At 56.1% G+C, this 12,548-nt stretch overlaps 1 protein-coding gene across 1 annotated transcript in view; it reads right to left on the reverse strand.

Annotated features, from left to right (window-relative positions):
- Nucleotides 1–12,548, reverse strand: part of PARVB (parvin beta) — a 116,303-nt gene that overhangs the window by 16,832 nt on the left and 86,923 nt on the right. The window contains exons 7-9 of the mRNA XM_060113112.1: nucleotides 9,889–9,947; nucleotides 7,065–7,084; nucleotides 497–558 (exon numbers count right to left, since the gene is read on the reverse strand). Coding sequence (XP_059969095.1) covers nucleotides 497–558; nucleotides 7,065–7,084; nucleotides 9,889–9,947 — 141 coding nt within the window. The remainder of the gene's footprint in view (nucleotides 1–496; nucleotides 559–7,064; nucleotides 7,085–9,888; nucleotides 9,948–12,548) is intronic.

Here is a 12,548-nt window from a genome sequence, read left to right on the forward strand (position 1 = left end):
TTTTGTCCACCCGTAGACTGACCAGCAGGCTGCCTGGGCTGAGGAAGGGCCTCTCCTTTGTGCCCCCGTCTGGGAGAGACGGGCCAAATGCAGCTCAGAACAGCTCTGCTAGCAACGCCTGCTTGTTTACCAGGCACGTCGTGAATGCGGCTTCCATGTAAAGAGGCCAGCACGAGCCAGCAAGCTGACACGCTGAAAAACATTTCCACATTGAAAAAAAGCCTTGATTCGGAATGAACCGCCACCCGGTGCTGGTGGGGTAATTCACTCCACAGCGGGGGGGTGGGTGGGCAGGAAGATACCCAGGAGCAGAGATGCTGAGTTAAAAGGTGCTAATTTTATGCACTGCAGTTACGCTTTTGAATAATTACACTTCAATCCAAGTGGCAAACATTTCAGAGATTTCAAACATTTTCCCACCTTCTTCCCTGCACGGAGTTCATGCCATAAGAAAAGCCCAGAGACAGAGGGAAACACAGCCGGATGGAGAGCTCACCTTCTTCACGACACTGAGCTTGTCCGGGGCGTGGTCGAAAAGTGTGTCAAAGGCGTCCCGCTCTGCAGAGACACAGAGAAGGGTTTAAGGAGACATGGGCGCTGCTCTAATCCCCGCCCGCCCGGGGACCAGGCAGCTTCTAATCCCTCGGATGTTCAGCCTGCCTAGAATCCTTTGCATTCCTGCCAGAACTGAGGGGCGGGTGCTGATGAGGAGCAAAATCAAGGAAAAGATGCTTTGAAGGGTCCTTCTAACGTGGTTTCTATCTTTCAACCTACAATACAGGGGTAGCGTTTGCACAGCCGCCCCCATCACATCCTAGGACTTGAGGCGTCCTTGCCTCTCTCCCTTTCCCCACACTCCTTGTCTTATTGGTAAATCTTATCAATAAATCTGACCACCTCCCCCGCTGGTCATGGCTGCCACCCCCATACAAGCCCCATTTCCCCTCACCAGGGGGTGGGCAGCTACAACTTCCTGCTTAACCGGTCTCTCTCCTACACTCCCAGCCCCTCCCATCCATTCTCCCTCGCGGGCACAGTGAGCCCCTTAAAGTGTAAACTGGATCATTTCTTGCCCCTCCCCATCCCTGCCCTGACTAAAACTCTCCACCAGCGTCTCATCACTCTTAGAATAAAATTCACTCTCTCTATCATGGGCCCAGAGGGTCCAGTGAGCTCAGCATCGCCTCCCCCCACCAACACACTCACCCTCCCTAACCTCACTCCACCCACCAGCTTCCCCCTGCTCCTCCATCACACGCCCACCACAGGGCTTTTGCACCTGCTGTTTACCAGCCTCACCTCCATAGGTTGCTCTGAGATGTCGCCTCCTCTGAGGGACCTTCCAGGACCATCTGCTTCTAAAAGAGCCCCCCACTTCTGCTATCTGTCCTCTTACCCTGGTGCAATTTTCATAGCACCTATTCGCTACTTGAGAGCACATTTTATTTTTCTTTATCTGCTGGACTGTCAGCTCCTTGCAGGCCAGATCACTGTCTCACTTGTTCCCTGCACTGTCATCAGCCCCAGAACAGTGAAGGGCCCACAGCCAGTGCTCAGAAGAAAGGAAAGAGCCAAGAAATCCTGCTCAGAATCCCTCTCCAGCTATTCTCCCCAGGATGTCCGCCTCTGTTGGAACATCTGCAGGGCCTGAAGTGACCCGTTCCACCACATCCCAGGGACCTTCCTTCTGCCAGGGATCCTGACCCACTCTAACTGCCACTCCTGGGCCCAACCATGTCTTCCAAATTAACACAGGATCAGCCCCTTTGCTTTCAGTTGTGAGGTCACCGGAGGCCGAGGCAACACAGCTCTCAGTGGACAAGACAGGAGCAGGGCTGGCTGGGGGCCAGGGGCCTGGTTCTAGCCAGACGCTGCCATGGCGGGTCACATGGGGGCAGAGCCCACTGTGCCCTGGAGCCCAGGCAGGAGGGCTGAGGTCTCCAGGGTGGACACAGCACTGTGGGGAGTCGCTGCCAGGCCCGAGGGGCTGGGGGAGGGGGGCATCTGGAAGGCCCTGGGGCCCCCACTCCTGTCCTCAAGGAGCCACCATCCCCCCAGACTGCCTGTGGATGGTATATGCTCAGACGACCTCGGCCAGCAGAGACGCCCTCTATTACTTGCTGGGGCTTGGACCCAAACGCTAGCACGGAGTGCTGGGGCGCTGGGGTAGGAAGACCCCTCCACGTGTCTGGAGAGGCCTGGAGCCCAGAACCAGAGATAACCCAGGGCCTGCTTCAGGACAACGCTGCCTGACCCAGGGAGAGGGGTGTGGGGAGAAATGGCAAAGAGCAGGCAGGTCGGGACTCGGCGAGCCGGAGCTGGGGTCTGGAGGAGGCATCCCAGCCATTCCCCCGAGGCTGCCCCAAAAGGCAGGCACTCAGCATCCACAGGCCAGGGCCCCGGCAGGCGGCTCACACCCTCGTCCAGCCCAGACCAGGTAGCCTCCTCCTCGGCCTTGGGGGCGGATGGCAGGAAGGAAGGTGAGAGGCAAAGAGGAAGGCGTGTGTGTGGTGTGTACACACGCGTGTAACACATGGGTGGGGAGTGCGTTTGGGGGAGGGGCACACCACTTCTTTCACCTAAAGGCCAACAGCAATCAAGAGGCCCAGCCCTGCAGAATTCCCTCATCCAGCTTGTCTACCGCAGCAGCTGTAAATTATTTTTATAATCATCTAAGTCAGATTATACTCAAAAAGACAGTCTGCTAAGAGGGGGGGAGAAAAGCTAAATCTTTACAAAGTAAAACACAAACTTTGAATGCAGCTTAAGAAAACCCCCAGGAGGAGAGAAGCCTTGACGTCAGCTGGGTATATTTAGCTGGGCCACCGCTGGGCTGGCAGAGTCAGGGCGGCAGGGGAGCCATCGCAGGGTCTGGAGGCCAGCGCCCCTGCGCCCCGCTCACCTGCGCCCGGGGGACTAAATGGCATCACAGCCGGGCGGTGTGTGTGGCCTTGGGAATGAAAACAGATCCAGTTGAGAGCCTGGTGCCCGTGACTTAGGCAAAGCGCTTCCCGCCATAAGGCCGGAGTGAAAACAGTCCCGAGGCTCACCGTCAGTGTAAGAATTAAGCTAGATGGTGAATAAAGGGCCAAGCCACTGCCTGGCAGGTGTGTCACTGATGCTCAGTTCACTGATGCCTTCTCATCCTACCCCGCAGTCACAGGGATGAACAGGGAGCAATCCTGCCCCCGGGAGGGCACAGACTGGGGGAGATGGACAAAAGCACGGGTACCAAAAAGGCCTGAAAGATGCAGAAAACGGCCAAATCAGCCAGGGGCCCCCAGTGGCTACCCAAGTTCAACTTTCAGGGACGCTTAGTTTACTCCAAATAAAGTGGGTTTTGATTGAATCAACCTTTTTTAAATTGGAAGATCTGTCCAAAAGTTCTGAATTTCTGGACTCTCTTGAAGAAATGGAAGCTGAGGCAACAGTGAACCTTCTTTCTCCCCGTTCCCCAGATCAATGAGCCGCCCATGGAAGCGGGGGCACAGACTCCCCCATTTGCCCCAGACCCCAGAACTCCCCGCCGCACACAACACGGAGGCTGAGGGGCAGCCCTTCATCATTCGATATTCCAGCCACTTCCCTCTTCCGTGTGACGGGCCTGCTCTCTGAGGCACCCGAGCCTGGGGACGTGGACACAGGCCCGGGGTCAGAGGAAGGCTTCCCACAGGAGCCGCGACGTTTGAGCCGGGGCCTCGCTGGGGCAAGCGGAGGAGCCAGGACGTTCCAGGCAGAGGGAGCAGAAAGCCAAGAGTGGGTTCCAGAGGGTGAGGCCTGGCGGGGAGGCTAAGAGGGCTGGGTGCAACTGGAGGGTGAGCAGCTGTGGAGGGTGGTGACCAGGAATGGTGTGATCCAGCTGCGGTGTTCACAGAAATGGGGAGGTGTGATGGGGAGAGACCAGGGGCTACAAGGAGACCAGGAAGAAGAGGAAGAAAGCTTCTCCTCTTTTCTCCCCAACTTCCTGAAGCCCGGGAGGGGGAGGGGCGTCTGCGGAGGAGAGGCAGCCAGCAAGCCCGTTGCCATGGAGATCAGGCTGCAGCTCCCCAGCTCCCCTGGGGAGAGAAGGGCCTCCCATCCACCTCAGCCAGGACAGTGATGCCAGCAGGAGGCGGGGAGGGGGAGGGGGGCTCCTGGGGGAGGTGCAGCGTGGACCACCCCCATCCCCCACTCCGAGTGCTAAAGTGAGAAACTGAGGACGAGAACTTGGCTCCCAGTGAAGCTACCCGCCCCCCAACCCCCTGCCCGGGGCAGACATTAGCCAAGCCTCTTGTTTCGGAAGCTCCTGGAATGTGTGCGGCCCAGGGCTGGGGATGCACTCGGGGGAGACATGCTCCAGCCCACAGGATGCTTACAGCTCAAGGAGCCACATGTGAAGGGAAAGAGAGAAGGGCCGAGCGAGGGTCCCCGACTGTCCAGACCCCCTGAGGCTGGCAGGCGGGGCACAAAGCAAAGTGCTCCCCGTGAGCAAAGGGATGAATAAAGAAATAATTAAGCAGGTGGGCGGCGGGTGGCAAGTCAGGGGATGGATGGTGATTCAGGCCGGGGGGTCAGGGAGGGCCTCCCTGGTAAGTGGAGCTGGAGATGCTGAGGGAGTGAGCCACGGAGGGATCTAGAGGGAGAGCATTTCCGGCCGAGGCTACTGAGAGTACAAAAGCTGGAAGGGGGGGCTTCCCTGGTGGCGCAGCGGTCCAGGAAGATCCCACATGCCGGGAGCAACTAAGCCCTTGTGCCACAACTACTGAAGCCCGCGCGCCTTAGAGCCTGCGCTCCGCAACAAGAGAAGCCACCGCAATGAGAAGCCCACGCACTGCAACGAAGAGTAGTCCCCGCTCGCCACAACTAGAGAAAGCCTGCGTGCAGCAACAAGACCCAGCGCAGCCAAAAATAAATAAAATAAAATAAAGAAATTAAATTTTAAAAAGCTGGAAGGGGGAGCCCCGGGGTGCTGTTGTGGGTGACAGACATGCAGGCGGAGCGAGGAGGGCAGAGAGGAGGGGTGGTCTAAGGGGGTCTGGGAGGCCCCGGCAAGGGCTGCGGCTTTAGCTTACAGCAAGTTGGGGGCAGTGAGAAGATTGAGGGGTGCAGAGGAACCAACTCGAGGGACCATTGGGGGACCAGCACCCCGGAGGGAGGTGATGGGGTCCGACCTCAATCTCAGCAGGGCCGTGGGGCTCTGGGGGCCCCGAAGGCTGCCGCGGGAGAAGGGCCAGTGGAAGCTGCCGTATGTCTGGGTAACCAGGAGGCCTCGGGGCCTGTGTCAGCAGAAGCCGAAACTGGGGGCAGATGAGTTGCCTGTCATCCACTAATTGCCTGTTTGCATTTCACGAGCATGGGCGGCCTCAAAAGCACTGAGAACGACTCCAGACTCCTCGGCTTCTCAGGGTGTCACAGCCCCCCAATGCTCAGCCATCTCCGGTGGCTCTCAGAAGGAGCCACCACCCTGTCCACCAGACCCTCAGGGGCCCCTTCTCAGGGCTGCCAGGGCCTTCCTGGCCGAGCTGCTACCCCTCTGCACGGGAGGCCGTGCGTAGCCCCCAGCTGAACTGAGTCTCCCCAAGCCCCCCAAACCCCAAACCAGGCCCATGCCGCCCACGGAAGTGAAAACACACAGAAAACGAAGCAACACTTAAAGATGCTCCAAGGGCCCCGCTCAAGTCAACTCTGGGCCTCTACAGGCCCACGGGCTCTGAGCCCCTCCATGCAGAAAGGACAGGGAAGCGACAGAAGGGTGCTCTAGGCCCCCCTCCCAACGGGCCCCCACCCAGACCCAGGGCAGGGCCAGGCCGCCCACGTCGCCCACGCTGTGCGCCCCATGCCGCCCTGGGAGCTGCCCTCCCCACCCTGTCTGAGGCCCTCAGCAACTGGACACAGGAGGCTTCCTTTCCTCTCCCTTTTTAAATGTTTTTTTAATAATAAAGCCATTAAAAAGAACTGAATTGCTACTTTAAGAAAATAGTGAAGACTGAATTTGCCCAGCACGGCTCAAGAACTACTTAAGAAAGCTTAAGGACCTGTAATTGCTGCATTTTCTCTGGTTCAAGACCTTTGAGAACTAAAGAGCCGCATCCCCTCTTTGTACACGGGGGGCAGGGGTGCCATCTGTCCCATAATCGCCATGAGGTCACAGAGGCCCCGTGCCCAAGCCCGTGGGGTGCCTCTGGGGTGCACCCCTCACACTGAGGCCCCCGCAGCTAGGGACCAGCTCCAGCAGGCAGGCTCCCAAGGCACGGGGGGAAACTTCTATTTGGTTTCCATTTTTCCTTCTAACAGCCACGCTCCCCTCTCTGCTCCCTGGAGAACACGGTATCTGGTGGGGGGTGTTGAGGGCTTCTTGTTTTGAAATATTCCCCAAAGCGGTGAGCCTGGCTCAGGCTGCTTCTTGCTGCAGCCAAAAGCTTGGGGCTTCCCATCCCTAAGGGCCTATACACTGCCACAAGCTGCCCCTTTATTTGCCATCCCTCGCTGAGATGAAGATGGGGTCGAGGGTCTTTAACAGGGCAGGGAACAGTTCTCTGGGAACAGCAAGAGTTTATTATTACTAACAGTAACAGTAATAGAGAAACTAACACGAATAGAGAGAAAGTCGGGCCCTGGGCCAAACAGAGTGAACATTTATTGTCTCACAAAATCCTCTCGACAACCCCGAGGGCCTGTCTCACAGATGGGGAACAGAGAGGTGAAGGAGCAGGCCAAAGGTCACCCAGCTGGGACCAGAGCCAAGGTTGCCTCACCCTAAGGTCTGTTAAGCTGGAGATTTTAAGGTGGAAAACTATATACGAAAATACAGCCCATAAGGAAGCTCCCTCCGGCTAGCTGACTAGGCTCTATATTCACTGGGACGTCGCCGCCCTCCCTTTTATCCTGGTTCACTCCCTCCACCGTACTTTGCTTATCCCCGCCCAGGCTCCCACAGCTCTGAGAAGCAAACCACATGCCAAAACCCACCCAGGGCCCTGCTGCCCGTGTGACTGCGTGAACCCCGGGGGCTTCCTGGGGCAGCCCCACAGTGCCCGGCCACCTCAGACTCCCCATCCCCTCTCCCCAACCCCTGGGTTACTTACCAAACCGACCCATCATCATCCTGCAAACGAGAACAGAGAGAACCATCAGACGGGTTGCTCAGAACCCCGTTTAATAAGCAGCATGGTAGAAGGTGGTGGAGGCGACCAGCAGGTCGGAGCCCCCTGCTGCCCAGTCGAAGGGTTGTTTATATAAATGTAAGTCACATTTTGATAAATTCTCTCCCGTGCTAATTACAAATGAGAGGTGCTTATGTGGATTCTAAATGTTTGCACAAGATCCGCAGCAAATTGCCATCGTTATTTAAACCACCCCTTTGATGTCATTTGGGGGCTGTTTAATCACGGGAGTGGGTAACGCAGAACATTTTAGCAGAAAACGGGTCTTCCAGCACCGTGAGCTTAAACCTTGAGTTTAAACTTTAAAATACAAGGGTGCAGATTACCCAGAGGTCACATTTCTGGGAGTGAGCACGATGTACTTCCAGGGAATCACAAAACTAAAGGATGCTGGAGAACCACAGGCTGGGCCCTGATTCAAGGTGAGAGCTGAAACCACAAAGGACAGGCGGCTGGCTCCTCCCTGAGGATCTGAGATCACGAATGCCCAGCTCCCCTCTGTGTACTAGCGTCCTGAGAGGCAAAGAGACCTTTGCTTGATCCCCAAACCCCTCTAGACTCAAGTTCTTTGCCTCCATATTATTTAACAAATAGTCTCTCGAGCACCTACTATGCGTAGGTCATGGAGATACAGAAATAAACACCGCATGGCCCTGCCCGCATGATGCCTGATGGTGAGACAGACTCATGAGCCCACATTTCCACACAGCCCGTGTGCACCAGAAATGTGACATACAGCAGATGCTATAGGAACTAAAAGGAAGGCAGCCACTCCTGCTTGGCAAACTGGGAGGGCTTCCTGGAGGAGGTGACCCATAGGACAGAGCAAACCTGGAGCCTGGGAGACCAGGCAGGAGGCTGGTCGGCTTCTGCTGGAAACCTCTCTCCACTCTGACTTCAGGGTGCTCCCCCGCCCCCGAAATTTCCTGAGGGTCACACACACTTCCCACAAGGCCCCTGGGTTGGGTTTCACATTTCTACAGACACAACCGCTCTTGACAGCTAGACCGCCAGCCCTCGAGGGGAACTGCGTCCTCTCAGCCTCTGGGTGTCCAAGCAGGCCCTCTGGGTGCCGGGTGCTGCTGTGAATCGTTGAGGCCACGCTCCCAGGGGCCGGCTCTGGTGACAGAGCTCCTACTGCCCCCCGCCGCCCTCTCAGGGCTCCCTCACCCTCTGCAAGACAGGGAAAGCCAAGCACAGCCTCTTCCCATTGCTGCACACCCCCCACCATGGGCCTCGCCGTTGCCCCCTTCAGTGGGCCATCTGCCTTCCCCCTCCCATCCAGGGTGACCACTGACCTGCTCTGACCCACAGAAGGTGGGGACACAGCATACGGGGGTGCAGGGACCTGCAGCTGCCCTCCCACTCTCTGGGGACCCTGAGGGCACCGGGGAGGAAGCCCAGAGGACGAGAGACACAGGGAGGGACAGTGGGCCCCACCGGCCAGCACCACCCACCAGACTGCTGACCCCCTGTCAGCAAATAAAATGACCGTTGTTTTAAGCCCCTTGGGTTGGGTGGTTTGTCACACAATGATGGGTAACTAAGATGCCAGCGCACCCCTGACTCTCCCAAGCCGCCTTCCTCCTGCTCTTGAATGGGCCAAGTGGGCTGCCCGAGGCCCCCCGTGCCTGAGGCCCCCCGTGCCAGGCTCAGCACCATGTCCCCATCCCCCTCCTGTGGGCCTGGAACAGATGGGCGCACACGTCAGGCCACATGCCAGGCCGCACGTCTCTCCCATCTACCTGGCAGCTCCCACACCAGGAGCGGTTTCCTGTGTCAGCTTGCTTTTTGAAAGACCATACATGAATTCATGACACAGTAATTAATCACTCTGTGAACTGAGCAGGTGGGTGAGCTGAGACGATCCATTTTTAATGCTCTGTTTCATCTGAAACAGGTTTAGTCGGGAGGCACAAAGGCAGTGAATTTTAAGGATACTTCACATGGTCTGCCTCCTAAAAACCACATGCAAAATAGAGCCATTTGATTTGCTATTTTCAACAGATCTGAAGCCTCTTAGACTTCTTAAAAATTGCCCTCTGGCCTTCTCTAAGAGGCAAGGGATGGCTCAGGACTATCTCAAAGGAAGATTCTAGTTTAGAGGCGTGGCTCCCACCCTCTGACGGGGCTAAGACAGACGGCTAAATGAATCAGGACAACAGGTCCCTTGGACCATTCTAAACACCTCCCCACCACCCTCTCTCGCAACATTCTTAAAGCTCACCTTCCAAAATAAGGAATGACAGTCCAAAGTCTTTGGAGAATAACTTAGTTCCAACATTAAAAACTTTGAAGTGTTTAGCATACCTACCATATGAAAGTTCACTGTTTTAAATTTCCCCTCATCCTTTTCTTCCTTATAAGAGATTCTCAATGTGCTCAGTTATATTTTTCTTTGTTTATTATTCCCTGTCTCTTTCCAGAAAAGATTTCAGGCAGCGTAAATAAGTTCTAATTCCTATGTCACACATATTTGCTCATTTTTCTATCTGGGAAGAAATAAAAGATCTAGAATTTCTCATTTAAATACCAAACCAAACTGCTATCTTGCCCTTCCTCAGCAAAACAAAAACAAAAACAAAACAAACTTTGAAGAAAGTGCACGGAGGATAGAAAGCTAGGGTGGACGTTTGCGATAAAATCCCATCTCAAGGTCAAGGGACATGGAGGGGAAAATGGCCCCCCGTGTGTGCAGGTCCCCGGCTGGTGCAGGGCCTGAGGGCAGAGCAGCAGGTCCACTTACTCGGTGGTCGTGGTCAGCTCCTCCGTGACGTGGCTGGAGTGCAGCAGGCCTTCCCGCTTCTGAAAACCCCAAAATGAACAAATAAATCAACACCTGGGCAGACAGAGCAGGAGGGCAGCTGAGGCCATGTACAGATGGCCCCGGGGCCGGGAGACCAGCTCGGGGACAAGAGAGAACAAAACAAAGGTTCGACACCACACCTGAGCTATGCTCGGGGGGTGGACTGCAGGGGACCACACGGGTGACCCTCTGGTGGCTGGAACCTGCCCCACCCCCTCACCCCCTGCTCTCCTGCCCTCTGAGAGCTGGCAGCCGTGGGAAGTCTCAGGAGAAACATCCCCGCTCCCAAAGAACTCCTCGACGCCCTGCAGCTGGGAAAGGTTAAGAGCATGAAGGGACATACTTAACATGAGGGAGGCATCGGATGAAATAACACACGTGCACCGGGTTGAACAGGGTCCCCCCGGAAGTCACGTCCATTCAGAACCTCAGAATGGGGCCTCATTTGGAAATAAGGTCTTCGCAGATGTAATGAGTTCAGATAAGGTCATAACGGACTAGGGTGGGTCCTCCCCAATGACTGGTGTCCTTAGAAGAAGAGATAATAGAGACATAGGAACGTGGACCAGAGGGAAGAGGCCACGTGATGATGAAGGCAGAGACTGGAGGGATGTGTCCACAAGCCCAGGGCAGCTGAGGGTGCCAGCAGCCGGCAGAAGCTGGAAGAGGTACGGAAGGATCCTCCTCTAGAGCCTGCGGAGGGACCCTGTCGATTCCCTGATTCGGACCTCAGGCCTCTATTATGTGAGAGGACAAATATCTGTTGTTTTAAGCCACCCAGTTTGTGGGATTTTGTTACAGCAGCCCTAGGACAGTAACACGGTGTGCGACACACCTGTCCCGGAGGCTGGTAGGTACGGAGAGGCAACGATGGTGGGGGAGAGGAAGGAGGCGGTGGTGGTGTGCCCCGGACCTCAGGGTGGAGCGCAGCAGCCCGCTAACCCAACCGCCACCGTGAGCCCCTACCTGAACGCCTCAAGGGACGGGGGAGCTCACTACCTGCTGGGCAGCCCACCTGGACGCCTCTCGAGATCCAAGATCCCCGAGCTTTCCTGAGCTCGGCCTCCCAGGGAACTCTCACAACTGGTTCTAGTGAAGGAAGAGAAGCCAGGCGTCGGGGGCCATCAGCTTTCCCACGGCCTCACCCTGGCTGATTCTCAGGAGTGCCCACGGGGGACAGTGGCAGGGGAGGCCCAGAGACATTTTATCCACTTATTCACACATCAAATGTGCATCAGGCACCCACTAGATACCAGGCCCACGGCTGGGTACGGGACAGACGAGGCTGAATATTTTAAATTTATTTATTTATTTATTTATTTTTCGCTGCGTTGGGTCTTCGTTGCTGCGTGCAGGCTTTCTCTGGTTGCGGCGCGCGGGCTTCTCATTGCGGTGGCTTCTCTCGTTGTGGAGCACTGGCTCTAGGCGCTCGGGCTTCCGTAGTTGCGGCACGAGGGCTTAGTTGCTCCGGGGCATGTGGGATCTTCCCAGACCAGGGATCGAACCCATGTTCCCTGAATTGGCAGGTGGATTCTTAACCACTGCGCCACCAGGGAAGTCCCAAGGCTGAATATTTTAAAAGTCTGTAGTAGAATCTCAATGTTTTGAGGAAAGCATTGCAGCTCAGGAAAATCAAGTGATTTCCCAAGGCCACACTGCCAGGTAGCAAACGCGACCCTTCCCTCACTCCGTCCCTCCACGGACTGACACACTTCTTACATCTCCCCATCTCAACTGGAAAACCAGGAGTCGAGGGACAGGCCAGGGGCAGCTCTAAGACCTGAGACCAGCCAGTCCCCAGGGGCCTCCCCTCCCCGCTTCATCCCACTCTGGGAGTGGCCCAAAGAGTCCTCCTGTGACCTTGGTCAAGGAAGGAAGCGCCAGTGACTGTTTGCCCGGACAAGTAGAACGTTCTGCAAAACCCCAAAGATTTTCTTGGACCAAAGTGCAGGCCTGAAAGGAAATACCCCAATTACTGAGCTGCAGAGTGTTCCTAGGGCCCAGAGTCTGACGTATGTGGGTTTGGGAACCATGTGCTCATGTGTCCTTGGGAAGCCTTTCCCGGCCAACCATCCTGAGTCTAAGACGAGGGTGGCAGGAATGGTCCCCTGTCCCTGACACCACCACCGACCACAAACATTCCCCTTTAGGAGGCAAACGGGGCCAAACGGCAGGTAACCCTCGCCTGATGCCAGAAAGGAACATTCCTGCCCATCAGGTCGGAGCCAAGCTCCCGGGGTAAACGGAGGGGTCAGACGGCTTCAGAAAACGCAGGATCAGCCAGAGCCTTGCAGACCGCAGAGACCACGGGACTGATAAGTTTAAAACCCAGAGGAGAGTGTGGAGCTGGACATCTGCAGGAACAGAAACACGAGAGACAGCCATGTTCCGAGCATAACCTCAACGCTCTGGCAGAAGCAGCTGATCCGTCAGGACCCAAGCACACTTTCCTCAACCGGTGTCCCCGGTAAGTAACCAGGGCGAGGGGCACAGGGACACAGCAGGTGCTTAATACACGTTTACTGGACAAGACTGCACACACGAAGCCAAGGCAGGATCTGTGCCCCTGAACGCAGCGGAAATCGACAAGAAAGGTGTCT

This window comes from Mesoplodon densirostris, chromosome 11 (assembly GCF_025265405.1).
Source record: "Mesoplodon densirostris isolate mMesDen1 chromosome 11, mMesDen1 primary haplotype, whole genome shotgun sequence".
NCBI classification, from domain to species: domain Eukaryota; kingdom Metazoa; phylum Chordata; class Mammalia; order Artiodactyla; family Ziphiidae; genus Mesoplodon; species Mesoplodon densirostris.